The sequence below is a fragment of the Ylistrum balloti genome, unplaced genomic scaffold, assembly GCF_031769215.1.
Source record: "Ylistrum balloti isolate Yb309-2 unplaced genomic scaffold, AGI_CSIRO_Ybal_v1 Utg369636, whole genome shotgun sequence".
Taxonomy (NCBI): Eukaryota; Metazoa; Mollusca; class Bivalvia; order Pectinida; family Pectinidae; genus Ylistrum; species Ylistrum balloti.
Window position 1 is genome coordinate 1,557,488 of NW_026781899.1, and position 17,425 is coordinate 1,574,912.

The 17,425-nt window shown below is 32.8% G+C and overlaps 1 protein-coding gene across 1 annotated transcript in view; it reads right to left on the minus strand.

Moving 5' to 3' along the window:
- Positions 1–17,425, minus strand: part of LOC132552964 (large neutral amino acids transporter small subunit 1-like) — a 39,590-nt gene that overhangs the window by 4,627 nt on the left and 17,538 nt on the right. The window contains exons 2-9 of the mRNA XM_060217169.1: positions 13,331–13,489; positions 11,852–11,987; positions 6,320–6,445; positions 5,972–6,080; positions 4,304–4,348; positions 3,758–3,881; positions 3,193–3,296; positions 1,027–1,123 (exon numbers count right to left, since the gene is read on the minus strand). Of these exons, the coding sequence (XP_060073152.1) occupies positions 1,027–1,123; positions 3,193–3,296; positions 3,758–3,881; positions 4,304–4,348; positions 5,972–6,080; positions 6,320–6,445; positions 11,852–11,987; positions 13,331–13,489 (900 nt within the window). The remainder of the gene's footprint in view (positions 1–1,026; positions 1,124–3,192; positions 3,297–3,757; positions 3,882–4,303; positions 4,349–5,971; positions 6,081–6,319; positions 6,446–11,851; positions 11,988–13,330; positions 13,490–17,425) is intronic.

A 17,425-nucleotide genomic window follows, 5' to 3' on the forward strand; every position in this document is an offset into this window, starting at 1 on the left:
ATATATAGCATACAAGAGGCCACAAGGCCACTCTATAAGGAAATATCATAGGATATTACATACAAGAGGTCACAAGGCCACTCTGTAGAGAAATATCGTCGGAAATTACATACAAGTGGTCACAAGGCCACTCTGTAGAGAAATATCGTTAGATATTATATACAAGAGGCCACAAGGCCACTCTGTAGAGAAATATTGTCAGATATTACAAACAAGAGGCCACAAGGCCACTCTGTAAAGAAATATCATCTGATATTACATACAAGTGGTCACAAGGCCACTCTGTAGAGAAATATCGTTGGATATTACATACAAGAGGCCACATGGCCACCCTATAAGGAAACATCAGACATTTCATACAAAAGGCCACAAGGCCACCCAAAAGAGAAATAACATCAGATATTACATACTAGATGCCTTTGATCAGTTAACGTATCATTTTACAAATGACTGACCACTAGATAAACACAAAGCATTCCACTGAGCCGTCACCAATAAAATACAACAGTAATGTCCCCATTAAAACAAGTAAGTTTAACTTGACATGTTTGTGTATGAGGTGTTTCCGGTACAATTCACTCAAAGCTGTCTGGTAATCGACTCTGTGTGTTAGGGACATAGATGCCCTGAAATCACCGTGTCTTCAAATGTAATATTGATTTTGAAAAAAGTCCTGGATCTAATCAATCAGGCGGTTTTGATATCTTCTTCTTCAACCAACCATGAAATTTATCTGACGAGACACATTTAAATTTTCACACAGTATTCTCCCTCAACTTGAAATCTTTCCAAAGAATGATTTTAAGACAATGAGCAAAATGTGTTCTACACATGAAAGAAATAGACTAATTGGAAATCAATTTTTATTTCCATTTTTTCTTCTTCTAGAATTCAATTCTATTTCACCTCCCTTATTTTTAAAGACTTGTGAAAACCATAGCCACTCTATGACTTTTTATACTTGCTTTAAATCATTGTTGAGTTTTCTGAAATATGAATTTCAAAGCTAGGAATATACAAACTTACAGTGAACAACATGGCAGGCATGGGTGTGAATCTACGATGATGAATCATAGACAGGAAATCAGGAAGGTGGCCCTCCCTTGCCCCCACGAAGAACAATCTGTAATATAAAGAAATGTTTTCTTTATAAATGTACATTAAACTCCATCACAAAGAGAAATCTGCAAAATAAAAAAAAAAAAAAAAAAAATTTTTTTTGGAAGGGCATTTCAATATTCCCACGAAGAACAGCTTGTAAAACAGATAAACTTAGTTCCATATCTACTGGTTCAATGGCGGGCTTATTACAAACCTACAGCCGCTTTTAGTATTTCCAGTAAGGGAAAAATGATTATCACCAAAAAAAATCCTTTCTTATCGTGTAGTGCATGCACTTGTAAGGGACTGACACTCCTGTAGTATCAGAGTAAGACTAAGTACCAGGTACCCTTTGACCTTCTTAAATAGGGTCACTTTTTTTTTCATCATAACTACCCTTTTCCTGTACTTCTGATATATTTATACGCATGATAACATGGTCGTCAACTCAATCCATTTAATGAGTAATTTTCTTATCAGATATTATCAAAACTACACTAATGATATTTTTTCAAATTATGAAAAATTTCACACTATAATATCATTGTGTCTCCATGTTCTCTATCATACCTACAGCAAAGCTCTGTATTCTGTAAACGTTTCATGCTGTACTGACTAGAGGGCAGCATCAGTACACATCAAAGTGATTCTTGTTATATCAACAAAATAATGACAAATGGGAAACTGATAGGAGCCAGCTACGTGGTGAGAATACCCACTTCTCCACATATATATAATTATATTATAATTATAATCATTTATAAGCACAAATATGTATAAAGATTTTAATGTTGTGTCTAATTTTGAATTACCTAATGCTGCATTTGACTTGGTCTTTGAGCAAAAAAAAAAGTTAATTTAAACATGGTATATGTCAATTTCTTTTAAAGTTTGTTTAAAAATTATGTTTTATCAACAAGTGTATGTCAATTTCTTTTAAAGTTTGTTTAAAAAAATTATGTTTTGTCAAAAAAAATTTGGTTTACTAATAACAATTATTAAAATCTATAATTAAATATTTTACATTACAATGAGTCATAAATTTATATAATAAAAGTAAAATTTAAACTGAATTTTTAATAAAGATCTGTGACTTGTATGTCAGAGTGGATGGTGTACAACATGTCACTGACTTAATAATACTGCTTCCTCCTTAATGGTGTCTAGACGTGTGAAAAGATGTACCAGGGAGATATGTCTTAATCAAAGATAAATGTTATGTCTTAATTACACCCTGTCCATAACACAAAGGCAATATTTTATGAAATCAAGACATTTTCCACTTTGTAGATTGGAGGCAGGCAGTTCAGACATGACCATCTCATCAGAAATGTACAGGAAATGTTTCGGCACAATTAATTGCACATCAAATTTGTTAGATCTTTAAAGTAAATGTGCATTAAAAGCATTATGGGTAATAAAAGAGTTTCTTTAAGGGAGAGAGGGGGTAAACATGTACGGTAGTTAGTGTGTCTACCTAGGTCTTTGAGTTCATGTTGGAACTGTGATGAGGACAGGTGACATGCAGTGTTATTAGCTTATCAAAGGAAGGTAGACATGTTTTGCACTAGTGAGCTAATGTCTATCATATGAGTTTGTCTGTCTTTTATAACGTCCCCCTACTACATCTCCCCTTTCATCCGACATGTGCATCCAACTGCCAACCTCATTAATTAACATCCAATGCACCACACAGAGATTCCTACGACAATCTTTGATTTTTCAGTGCATGTGATAATTTCCAACGGGCTGCACTAACTAAAGGATCTTTATACTTTAATAAGAAGCCTTGTTTTAGCAGTACTAAAATGATTAATTCATCAATTACCCTCCTAAAAAATCATGTGAACAGACTACAAGACCATCCAAACAGAAATTCTGCAGCGATGTGACTACTTATATTCATACAAGGATATTTGGATCCCATGAACTTTTTCAAATGTAATTGATTTTCTGAATAAAAAAAAAAAAATCTCTACAGCTAGTGATCAAAGTTTCGTCTATTTAAAAAGGTAATACAAAAACTTATTCTGATGACAATGAACTTGTACATCACACTAAACACAAGGTAAACAAAAACAGAAACATTACCTTCCTGATGTGAAGAGTAGACCATTCACACCTCCAAATGTAGAGAGTGATACAAACACAGGTACAATCCAAGCCATCACACTGAACACTTTGTAACCGAATGTCTACAACAGATAAAGAACACTTTTCTCTTAAGTACGATTGTAATTTATGGGTAAAAAATAACCTTAATTGCAAATGTTTCTTGAAAAACAGACAACAAAAAAATCTTTCCAGTGACATCTGAAGTAAGACAACAAACATGTTTCCTTCTATTGTCATTAATCAACAGAAGTTTAGTTAAACAAACGTCGGATTTCGTAGGTTTTGACACTTTAACTCCCTGACACTCATTTTAGTGTAATCTACTTTATGTAAAAATTATACATTTGCCAAAAAAAAAACCATATTTATATATCTATAAAATTTGTTAAAATATGGGCTCCAATGAAGACGAAACACAGAGGCATAAAGACTTGTTTTTCAATATCACCTTAATATTATTTAACTTGTATCTTTTTTATTAAATATCTGGGAAAAAAAACAGCTCAAAGTCTATAAGTAGAGATGTTTGAGAGGTACCCACCACAGCGACAGCATTGGAGTTTAACATCTCATAGGGTGAAATGATCGTGAGGTAGGCGATATTGGTAAGGATATACACAGCTGTTACTATAGGGATAGAAATGTAGATAGCCCTTGGTAGGTTTCTGAAACAAATGAAGATCACTCATAATTACTTCCATAATACTCTTGTCTATACCGACAATGCTTTGTTTTTAGGATTTCAAATCTACACTACAACAAAACACTACAGCTGCTAAACTGACATATTATGACAAAAATCAAATTTGTACAAAAAAAAAAAAAATGATATTATGATACAAAATCAATACCATTATCTTCCATTAACTACATGAAATGGATGCTAAATTTCACAAACTAAGCCTTCAATGTTATCTCTTACAAACACCTGTTGATAGGACTGATTAAGCCTATAATCATCTTTTTAATACAAAGTCATCCTTCATGAACTCATTTGAGAGATGATAAGTCATTTTTTTTTGTGTACATAAGTAAAATCTCGCATTTACACGTCATGTAGTTGAATCAATCCTCGGAAAAAACTTACTTGAAAGGATCTATCATTTCTTCTGTGACAAAATTCAGGAAGTTCCTATTGAGACAGGAAAAAAATATTTCAAAATATGTACTTGTCATCAAGATATATATATTCCGTAAACCACTAATGTTTTGGGTCGTAGTTATTTACGTGTTAATATGCCAGGAGAGACAATCATGAATTCAAATACGAAAATAATTCTGGATGGCATTTAAGTCAATTCCGTTACCAATATCGGAGTCTTGCAGAGTCCCGATATCTAACAGCTCATCAATTGTGAATTTAAAGTAATTTCTAGATAAGTGTTTGTGAAATCATGTATTGGCCAATACATCTGGAGAGAGTAGTTTGCGAAATAAAGTATTCACAAAATCAAAGTGATTTACAGTATGTTAAAATAAGGCATCGACAGTTTCATTAAAGAGATAATAAAAAAAATTAGGGGTTTGTTTGTAAACATAAGTTATTTATTTCAAATTTTTCAGTTATTCTCAAATCCTTGTGTCAACAATATCTGATTTATTCCTTTTTATTTTCAATGCTATAACAAAACACGACAAACTCAATAGAAGGTCATGATTTCTTTAGTATAGACACACAGAGTACAACAGTCTCATACCATTAGTGATATGTGTATCATCAGCAAAACATGTCTGTTATCACATTGAAACATCTATCATCAGCAAAACATGTCTGTTATCACATTGAAACATCTGTTGTGAAGACTGTTTGAAAAGCCATGACAATTGATTATAATAATTTGTTTTCTGACTTCTGTTTTCAGGGACTGATGGAGTTATACAGAATACAGACACAGACTACTGTTGTCAGGGACTGATGGAGTTATACAGAATACAGACACAGACTACAGACTACTGTTGTCAGGGACTGATGGCATTATAAAGAATACAGACACAGACTACTGTTTTCAGGGACTGATGGAGTTATACAGAATACAGACACAGACTACTGTTGTCAGGGACTGATGGTGTTATAAAGAATACAGACACAGACTACTGTTGTCAGGGACTGATGGTGTTATACAGAATACAGATACAGACAACAGACTACTGTTGTCAGGGACTGATGGTGTTATACAGAATACAGACACAGACAACAGACTACTGTTGTCAGGGATGGATGGCATTATATAGAATACAGACACAGACTACTGTTGTCAGGGACGGATGGCATTATATAGAATACAGACACAGACTACAGACTACTGTTGTCAGGGACTGATGGCATTATATAGAATACAGACACAGACTACTGTTGTCAGGGACTGATGGCATTATACAGAATACAGACACAGACTACTGTTGTCAGGGACTGATAGCATTATATAGAATACAGACACAGACTACTGTTGTCAGGGACTGATGGCATTATATAGAATACAGACACAGACTACTGTTTTCAGGGACTGATGGTGTTATACAGAATACAGACACAGACACATTCTACTGTTGTCAGGGACTGATGGCGTTATACAGAATACATATATAAACTACTGTTGCCAGGTGTTGATGGCGTTATATAGAACACTGACATTATCTACTCTTGTTGAGTATTAATGGCGTTATATAGAAAACAGACTCCGGCTACTTTTGGCGTTACATGCAGTTATTCAGCACCAGTACATCTGGTATAAAATCAGTTAATTACAACACTTACCATCCAGCATAGGCAAACAAGCCATTGTACAGAGCTAGCGATATCCCCGAAACATCACCACCTTTTCCAGCTGTATTTTCCCACAGATTCTCAAAGTACTCCGTCTCACCTGTAACAGTGTCATTAAGACAGGTTCAAATTATCTCTCCTCGTTCTAACTAATTAAAAACAAGAGACATATTCATCTATCTCAATATTACATGAAGATTGGTATAATATGGTCACAAAATATTGAGTTTCCTTCGAAAAAATAACAAGAGAAAAGCAAAAAGGAGTTGTGATTAAATAAGATACATCGTAGGGTGTGTGTTTTAACAAGATCATATTTTGTTGGCCCGAGTTACTTACCTTGTCCAATAAGAACAAAACCCGTGATGATTATGATGATAAGAGACAAAATCTTCGCAACAGTGAAGATGTCCTGAATACGAGTTGCTGCTCGAACACTGTAAACATTCACGAACGTCAGAATACCTGTAACAAAGAAATTCAGGAACATCAAAAAATCTGTAACAAAGAAATTCATGAATGTCAGAATACCTGTAACAAAGAAATTTACGAATGTCAGAATACCTGTAACAAAGAAATTCACAAAACATCAAAATACTTGTAACAACGAAATTCACAAATGTCACAATACTTGTAACAGTGAATTTCACAATTGGTCTGTTTGGTAGCACAGTGGTAGCACTTGCTTTCACCTAGCTTTACGGGGTCCAATTCCCCAAATGGAGACACAAAAAGGTAATTTATCAGCTCTACAATCATGACGGTTTTCCCTAAATACTCAAGTTTCTTCCCATAGTAGACGTAACCTGGCATGCTTACATTTGAGCCAACAGGCATGACTAGTATAAGTTGTTGGAATAATTGAATAATTGTTGTAAAATAAAGTTTATATTTAATGAAATTTACAATATCAAAATATCTGTAACAATATTCATAAATGTCAAGGACATTCAAACACGTCAAAATATTATTTAAATTCATGAGAGTCAAAATTACCTGAGGATTATCACAAAACACGATATCGTTTGAAGATTAAACAATATTGTTAACTGTTTACTCAATCAATTTGTCACCTATGCGAGACTTCTAATATAAATTAATATAGATATTTTTATAGATTTGGATAAAAATCTGTAATGTTGGATTTTGGATTTTACATGGTATAATCCCTCCCTTTGTAAATCAACCAGACAAGAGACAATATTTCTTTTGCGGGAAAAGCAATTCAGACACTTAACTACGAAGTTCATATGTGAAATATATTTACTATATGAAAGAGCCCACGTTTTGTAACATATTTGATATTTTATAGATCTCTTGTCATGCATGCAGAATCACGAGGCAGAAATCTTTAAAAAAAAAAAAAATGAGACAATGTTAAATATAATTTGTAACCTGTCTATAAACCTCCATCTTTCTATCATACAAGATTATCATATCACTTTATAGATGTCCTATGTATTTAAGTGTGTCAGTGTGTCAGACTAATCATTCAAAATCTGGGTTAAAACCAGGACAGTAAACTGCTGACACATATAACAGGTGTTGTACCTGTAGTATGGGTTATACTTATTTTGCTGTGATTTATATCTTTTTTTTTTTCTACATCAACCATAAATAAATGAGATCTGTCGTAAATAATAGGGTTTTACTGTCTGTCTAGTGGCATATTAATAATATGGTGTGATTTTTTTTTATTCTTTTCTTTTACGCTAAGTTTCATCTTTTACTAATAAGGTGTGATTTTTTGTTTGTTTGCCAAGTTGTATATTCTGATCATATGGTGGGATTTTCTAAATATCTATGTTCACATCATCACAATTATTTTTCTTGACTTTTTTATTAGAGTGCTACGTTCATTTCAGTTTTAACACATATGATGTTATCAAAACCTCTTCTAAAGCTTCATTACAATTCTAACAAGGTTTCGCAAATGATATCAATCCTCACACAGTTCCACCTTGACTTAAGCACAATAAATCTGAAAAGTAGCTACCAAGTGGTGTAAAGTTTGGTAAAATCACTCAAGGATTGATACCACATGCTAGAGTCCAGACAAAAACCTTCTAAATTTAGTATCGGCGACCTTGTAAGACTTGAACGAGGTAATGAGATATACCGTCATAATATGTTCATCATCGTAATTTTATGAGCTTTCAAAAGCTATAATATAAATTTTTTTTTAAGATATTATGTTAAAATCGTCTGTAACAGTAGTTAACAGTACATGAAGATGTATCAATAATTCGCCGATGTGCTCATAACGCTAAGTTCCTTATATAATCAATTTTCCCGGTTCCAATGAACTTTTCCGTGGGTACATTACACCCCAATTTACATCTTTATACAAATCAAGATTTCAGTCTTGAATAAACTTTATACAAGTACCTCTAAGCATTCCTGATCTACTTGGTCCCACGAGAAACCCTATCTTCATACAAACATACGATAAATATACTCGGATAATTTTTCTGTCATCGTTGGTTTTAAGACTTGCAAAATTTTATTGTACAAATGGGCAGAAAAGTTAATTTGTAATATAAGTCATGTGACAGAAAAAATGGTACACACGAGACACGTGTCAGTAAAAAATAACAGACCCAGATTTTTTGACAAAAACTCGAGGAAGATTTGGTCATGTGGATACATTTTTTTTTGTGGGTGGTCATTACTTGACAACAATGTCTGATTTTGACAGGCGATATCATGTGAGTTTAAACGCTAAGTATATTTGGTAACAGGTCATTTCACGTGGTGGTGAGGTAAGATAACTTAAAATATCGTTATACAAAATGGATGTGGTTAGGTTGTCATTTTTATGGGTACCTGTTTAATAATATTCTGTCATGAAAGAGTTTACACAATAAGGCATTAGTTTTCTAAAAGTTCTGAGAACGCATAAATCTAAACTGAGTAGACAATAAAATGTCGATAGTACAAGTTACTATTTTTATGTCAGTCTTATCTTAATGGTGCTTAATGTAGGTAAATTTTAAATATTTCATAGTTCTGTCATGAAAGTTAAATTTGTATCATAAAATTGAATTTTTATACATTTGTTTTATCAATCAATGTGTCACACATACATCAGAATATAAAATGTGACAAATGGCATTTTTCGAGGCCTGGACCTATCTTTCTTTCTGTTTCAAAATCCCAAATCATTCCGTTGTTTTCTATTTTGGTATTCAGAGAGTGCGAGCAGCGCCATAACAATTTTTATAACAGATTTTGATAAAATGATAAATACTAAAAAAACAACTGACTCTGAACATGTAACAAATTAAGGAAACAGAAATTTAGATTCAATCTCAATATGCTCTATAGAAAACAGTTGAATTTTGAATAATTTACAGGAGATCTTAGATATGTCAATATCTATTTTCTTTGTGTGAAACTAATACCAGTTAAAATATACAGGACACGTGCTAATGACATGTCTGTCATGTCAGAAATATGAGACATAAAATTAGTGGCACTGCGTATTTATAGAAAAAGTTGACCAACTGATACATTATAAAAAAAATTAGAACTAAACAGATATTATCGCAGGCCCAATATATCATTCATTCTTAAGTTTTGCTTTTCAAAGGTATTTTTGTTTGTTCAGCAAAATATTTGCATTAATTATGACTCAGAGAGAATCTTTATTTAGCTCGGTAGAAATTCTCTACTTCAAAGTGAACTTTTTACAGCATTATCATGAATCCATTTTCATAAATTTTAGAATTTGCACACAATTCATTCAGAATAAAACCAAAAGGAAGATAGTATGGGCTCAAATATATATAGACATAACACCCGAGGTCCTATCCCCTCATCTTTTTCATTTAACAAAAGTAGTCAAACGTGACCTTTGACAAGTTAACATTGACTGTAGATGACAAAACTCTAATTGGGTTACAGGTTTTTTAAGCATTAAGCAAAAAGATAAAAACAAATTAGAAATCTTTATTTGTTTCACATTTACATACAAATAACATTACACCAATAGAATATATAATACAAACATCCTGCTACAAGTATATGTCAGGGGTTCGACACCTGGTGACTACCTCAATGAACAACATATGGAAGGCCCTTTGCTGGTCATTGCAACAAAACAACACTATATATGGTTTGATGTTATTAAAAAGGTAATTAAGGGCTCTTTGCTTGACATATTGGGGCACATTAATAGATTTAAAATAAGTTGTGATTTTATTATAAAAAACAATAAAAAAATTATTATGAATTAGCACATCCATTATGATTGCTATATAAAAAAAAATCAGAAATTGCAATTAGCTGAATTATTTTTAGCACATTTCCTGTACAAACCTAAAATAAGGTTAACACTAAAACATCTATATGAAGTATTTCTAAAAAATAATTTTGAAAATTACACTCCCTCAAACTGATCAATTACAGAAATGCCTACTTACTTTATTTTCATATGCCATGACAAAGTATGTCTATGTCGACACACTCACAGTGAGAACCCCTTCAAATGCAAACAGGTATAGTGGTATGTGGTCAGACGACCTTGAACTACTGAGTTTGTCTTTAAGAAAGCTGTGTATAACCATTTAACTATTAGAAATATCTGTGTTTTCTAGTGAATAATCACAAAGACTACACATAACACAACCTACATATTTACACATATTTACAATAATTCAAGTTGAAGCACCACAAGTGACCTACATCTCCATATCTTTACCAGACCGTGACCATATATACCCCCAGTATACAGTTGGTAACTAGTAATCTTAAACCTAAATTGATTTCACTTGGGCATTTTTTGCAATTTACCTGTGTATACAAAAACAATAGATGCCATTGTTCTTGATAGTAGTTTACCAACCCGGTAAATGTACCCTGTTTAATACAGAATTCTGACTCGAGAGCTCCATATCCTTTACAACTTTTCATACTTTTAACATTTATTGTACAATTACAAACAACTTTCATAATTATATGTGTAATAAAAGGATATTTCCCTCTTTCTGATATAACTTAAACGATTTTCTATCGCATAAATATCAGAAATTGTCACATTTCCATCTTTATGATATGATTTTTGAAAAATTCTGTCACTTCAATTTCTGACATCTGATATAATGTATCAGATTTTCTACCACAAAAATATCTGCATATTATCAATCTGATTAAAATGTATCATCACCATTTGATATCAAAATATTAATCTTCTTAATTCTAACCAATCAGAATGGAGATTTCCATATACTGCATTAAAATTGTCAGATTTTTCTATTTGGATTCAAATGGACTGAAGAATGAAATAGTGACAGATGGCAGTTTTGATTTCAATTTATATTCGCAGTTTTTGACCCAATTATGATTAACAAATAACAAAACAAAACTGTACAATATTGTGTATAGTGGCTAATTCAAAATTGTATTTTTTCTTCTTGTTCAGTGTAGTGACATTATATGAGGACAAAATTGATGTACTTTCAACTTTGTAATTTTTCTATTATTTTTCTTATTTTTTCAATGCCATGCTGTCAAACATGCTTGAGCAATATATGGAAAATTGCTTCAAAAACATCAATATTTCCCTTAGATAACAAGATTTAAGAAACTTGGGCTAGGGCTTCATGGGTACATCTGTCACACATGAACCGGCAGCTGAAATATGCTCAAGAAATCTGACTTATGCTGCTTTTTGTATCTTAAGTCAAGTTCAAGTAAAGGTCAACGTGACCTCATTTCAGGGTACATGTGACACCCCTTCTTCTTAAGTTTTACCTATCTTTTATGGAGTCTGATGTCCCTATATCACAGTGAGTAAGATTTGCTCAAGGAAACTTGCTAGCATGCGAGTACAAGACTAACCAAATTTAAAAATTGATGAGAAAAACTTACTGATACATAAGGCAGCCAGCAACTTCAGAGCCATGAGAGGGGGGTCACACGTCGAAAAGCTTGGTTGCAGTACATAGTAAGCGAAGGTCAACGCCACTAGGGCCTGTGCTGTAGGTCGTATGATGATAAGGTTAGCCTAAAAAGAAAATATCCTTAAAATATTACAATATTCCAAAAGAATGATTTTTCATTTCTGTATCAATTCAACACAACAGAAGAGCTTTCAATCAAGCCTTTCTCCAATGGCTTTACAAAACATACAGTAAAAATGAAAGCCGTCAAAAGCAATGATTTCCGGATTTGAACAAATTACTTTTAATTATCACAGATGAACATGTGGAATGCAAGTTGAAAGTATAAACATCTGCAGAAACAATTCTCTAAATGTAAGGATTGGTACTGAATCTTCAATATAAAGTATTTTCCTTAAGACACGTTTTTTTCTCATCGTTGAAATTTTCGGTATATTCTATTTGCAATAGAACCTCCACACTAATTAAGGAAGATAATAGCCTTCATCAAGGTGTCATATTGCACCCAAAAGTATAGATATCAGGGAGTGATGCAATCATATGAACGATTGTGTTTGTTTATTCAAGCGAGACAGGCGAATATGCATGATGTTCCGAGAACATAAAATTCGGTTAAATGTCCAGAAAGCGACATGTTCCAATTCTATACAAAATCTGTGATGAAATATAAAAATTTATTTTCTAATTCTTTATTGCTGATTTGATCTCATAGCTTGAGAATTTTATACCTCAATAATAACTTCCTCATTCCTGTAACATCAAAAGTTTATACAAGACTCATGAAAATACAGATATTGTTTCAATGTTGTCACAAGACCAGAATCTTATGTAACGAAGTAGAACAAAAAAAACTAACACCATTCAATGAAGCAGTTGAAATATGTATTGCATTTTCAATTCTACTGTCACCTGACTCTGTATATTTCTTGCTAATTGCCTACTGACCCCAAACAGAGAGCATGTGATATTTAGGTGTTTGGTATTTACAGATCATGACTTGACACTATCCAAATGGAAGATGTTTATCAAGCCTCCAACGTATCCTTTTAAGCTACTAACATGGCACAGAAGGTAGGGCTAACCTGTAGTAAACGATAACCAGTTCAATAATAGGACGAAATTCCTGTAAATCACTTTGATTTTGTGAATATTTTATTTTCGCAAAAATAACCTCTTCTGACGTATTTGTGAATACATATACACAGCTTTGAATTCACGAATGATAAGCTATTAGATAATCCAATATCATTAACTAAATCAGCATGGATGTCATCAAAAAGTACAAATAATTGCGAGGGATTTCAATTCGCGATTGACTATCCCCGCATATTAACATGAAAATAAATCCAACACAAAATATAACAAATTTAAAGTAACCACCTCAGCAGTTTTCTTTTTTTTTTTTTTTTTTTGACAAATTGATCTTTAAAGAAAACAGTAAACTTACCCATAGTTGTAGGAAAGCCATACAAGGCCCAAAGGCTTCCAACATGTAAGCATAGTCACCTCCAGATCGTGTGATGGTGGTACCAAGTTCTGCATAACAAAGAGCTCCAACAAGGGAGATAACACCACATCCAGCCCAAACTAGAATTGACAAGCCAACCTGAAAATTCAAAAAACAAATTTCATCATGTATGTCTAAACCTTTTGAGAACAAGGTAAATTAAACATTATTTCAAAAGAATTCAAAGATTGAGTGACTAAATCTCAAACTCACGTCAGTCTTTTTCAAGACTGAGAAAATTCACCAACCCTTGTCTAGTACCTGGCAATTCCCACACGTAGGTCTCGAAACAGTGACCCACAGGTAAGTGATAAAGACTGCAAAACATCTTAACCGTTCGAGCATTGCAACACCTTTGTTCCAGTCTACTATTCATAAATATATCTATTTTGTGTAGTGGCGAGTATTTCTACTTTAGCATTTTCGCAGTTTTTAAACCATCTTTTTTTAATTGCTTTGAAACAACTTAACAAATAAACACAAAATAGATAGGTAAGAAATTTGCACTAAGGGTTGAACAACATTACAGTACAGTAATATTTCGTCCTCAGAACTAAACAGTGCACTGAAATTTATATTATAGTCTAGCTATTAGGAGTAAACAAATTGTAAACAATAACTAGGTATGTGTTCTTCAAATATCAAATGTTGATAACATCATTCTGTTTTGCTGTGTTATCAGTAGTCAAAAATATTTCTTAAAATGGCCGACTAACCATCTTTAAGACATCAAAATTTCTTGGTATGTCAAATCTTAAATTCAAACAAATCTGTCCAGATACATGGAAACTGTTTTGCATTTTTTTCAGTGAAAATAAAAATATTTTGATCTATCCACAGTGACCTTGACCTTTGATCATGCGAGGACAAAAATGCCTTCCTTTTTATCTTATTAACAGGAATGAAAATAATTATTTAGCATTTAGACAACCTAAAGACGTCACCGGCATTTATCCAGTTTGTTCAATTTTATTGATTACATCCATTTAGTATTTAAACAGCACTCTGCGTCCAACATCTGTAAGAGGCCGATTTCATTGTGTAAATGTCAGCAATCTTCTGCTTATTTATTTCTAGCAACGGTTCAAAGCCCAACGGCAAAGAGACACCATCCTTCTAGTTAATGCAATGTCTATTCAATACACAAATCACCAACAGTTTAAGCTAATGCGAATTTCACACAAGTACGAACAGCAGTAAAATCGATGTAAATAGGTGGTTAGCTGTCCGGATAAAAACTAATAAAAAACCTCTAACGTTATTACTGATGCCTGAGATTACATTTTCATGATAATGGTTTTCTGACTTTAATTTCAGACGTAGGTGGACTGTATATCAATGCTGGAGAAAAAAAAATATCAATAAAGTATATTGATATATACATCTAAACTCAGACCAATCAAACCATTTGTGAAATTTTGATTTGCATTTTAATATTTCTGAGAAAATAGATAAATCCAGAATTAAAAAAAAAATAAGTTATTTTAAAAATCTAGAATTAGACAAATAATTTAGCTATCTTAAAAATGTAGAATTATAAAAAATTAATGGAGAATTTAATCTCTGAAAAAAATTGTGACTTTCAGTATCCAAAACATTAGTGATTCTGATTATAAAGGACCTTATATACACACACTCAAACTTGACCTCGCCCTTCCACTACTGATCATGGCCAAGATACTACTGACTGGGTCCAAAAATCTAAGGACAGAAGTAATCAAAATATTTAAATTTCTTTAGGATTTTAACGTATCTTAGTCCTTTTGATGTCTTATGAATGTTCCCAGATACAATCCCATTTTACCATTACAGAAGGTCAAGGACACCATTTTAACAAACGTTGTTAGTAAGTGAGTATAAATATGTAAATATAATGCTTTAGGCCATGGTCATTTTACGGTTGTAAAATTCTGTGTAAGTAAAATTTCATGACAGAAAACTCTAACAAAATATCAAAACTCAAAGCATTTTGATCTTCAAAAGAATTTGTTTATAACAACAAATCCGACCTTTCTGATCTTAAACACAGGAAGCACGATCAAAATAACCCTCACACCAAAATACATTTCCATGGCAACAAATTCTAGAATCACAGATCTATGCATAATTGCTTTTCCAAACCCCAGCCAAAGCAGATTTTTCGTTACACCAGTCACTCCTGAAGTTTATAGGACATGAAGAAGTGAGCACGATAAAACCAGGAGACCATCTCCCTCATGATTATTCCATGAATGCTGATGTCCCGACTTTAAGAGAAACAATCTAGAAATATCGATTTTGTTCTACAGTGATTTCAAAATATCCATCTGTTACAATCAATTAATCAATACAGACTCATTTAGAGCAACAAAACCTTCACACAAAAGAGTTCTTTATATAGAAACAAAACAGCAAAGTGTAAACAACTTGTATCTTAATTCTCAAATGCCCGGAATTCGACAGCACTAAAACCTACCGAACAAGTGACATCAGAAATGGCCGTATCAAATTACCTGACGTGAAATCTATCGATTTCTGTTCTAAAACTCAAAGTGCTACAGTAATATAAAATGCTATTAACAGTGACACAGGACTGATTATATTGTTTACAACCATAGTGTGATGTCATGCAAATTTCGACGAGATTTGCTGATCAATCTTTTGGTTGCAGTAACGCCTCATCTGTCTCTAATTACACAGATGCTATATCAGTTAACCTTTTCATTAAGTCAGTATTTGATATGTATATAAGTATCAGGAGGTGTCATTAAATACCCATGACAACTTTACAACAATCTGAAATCTTTGAATTAATCAAAACTTTATACAGTATAATATAAGTTTAATCAGTAAATTTCCTGTTTGATGTCAGCAACACTATTTCCATCCCCCCCCTACCCCCTCCAACCTACATCCTCATTGTGGTAATGATTTTTTCATAAGTATGTCAAAGGTCATGGTTAAGGTCACATGGGCAAAAACTTTGATATCACCAGAAAGGTCTTCTCGACAGGAACAGACATATCAAAAATTTGAAAGCCTTACCTCTTACGATGCAATAGTTATAGGCAAGGTTGAAATTGACAACAGACATACAAATAGCACAAAAAAACAAAAAAAGAAAAGATGTCTCAAATCTTTCGATCTGTGGACTTAAGAATAGCATAATTTTTAATATATGTGTAAAAAGTACTGTAGATGTATAATGTTGTGAGAAATTAATGTCCCATATCATAATCATTGTTGTTATGACAAGAAATCTTAACTGCTATCTGATCATGGGATCGTGTCAGGGCAAGGCTGCTGTCATTTGTACCTACATCAGCAAAGCAGTGCATCAGTACCCATTATACCACAACATCACCAGAACTACAACATGCACTGTTCATCTGTGAACAGCTCGCTAGAACACCTTGTAACATTTTCTGTTTCTTAATATAAAGAGAGCCGCTTAACTGTCTCCTCCTCCACTGGGGGCTCCCACAAGGTAGGGCTAATAATGACTTTCTCCAGACTTGGTTAGAAAACTAATTATATACATGTATACTAACAGACCTGAATATTTCCGGTCATTGACTTCAAGTGGCATGATAACATCAAAGTTTAATTTCCTACATCAGAGATTTACGAAATGCTGGTTTCTCAAATACTGTTTGACAGCTTGGTGATGAATAGATCTCCACATCTTCAGCATTTGTCAGAATTTTTATAATACAACTGAAGCGTGAAAGATTACTGGCTGTGTTATAGAAGCCCTGGTTGTAGTAAAGATTGACAATTCCTAAATCAAGCAATTTCTTCACAGACAGGTGATTTCATTGTTATAGGAAACTTAACCCAACATTTAAAAAGTCCCTATCCAAATTTGCACTAAAAAATATTTGCAAGGTTTTCACTTTTCAAAGTAAACATGTAAAAACGGTGAGCATTAAGAAAATTAAGTTTAATATTGATGGTAATAAATGTCATCCTTCCATATTTTGTTGGGTTTTTTTTTTTTAATATTTGTGTAAATAAAAATGATGATGAATTAATTTAGTGTGGGTCTAGGACAGG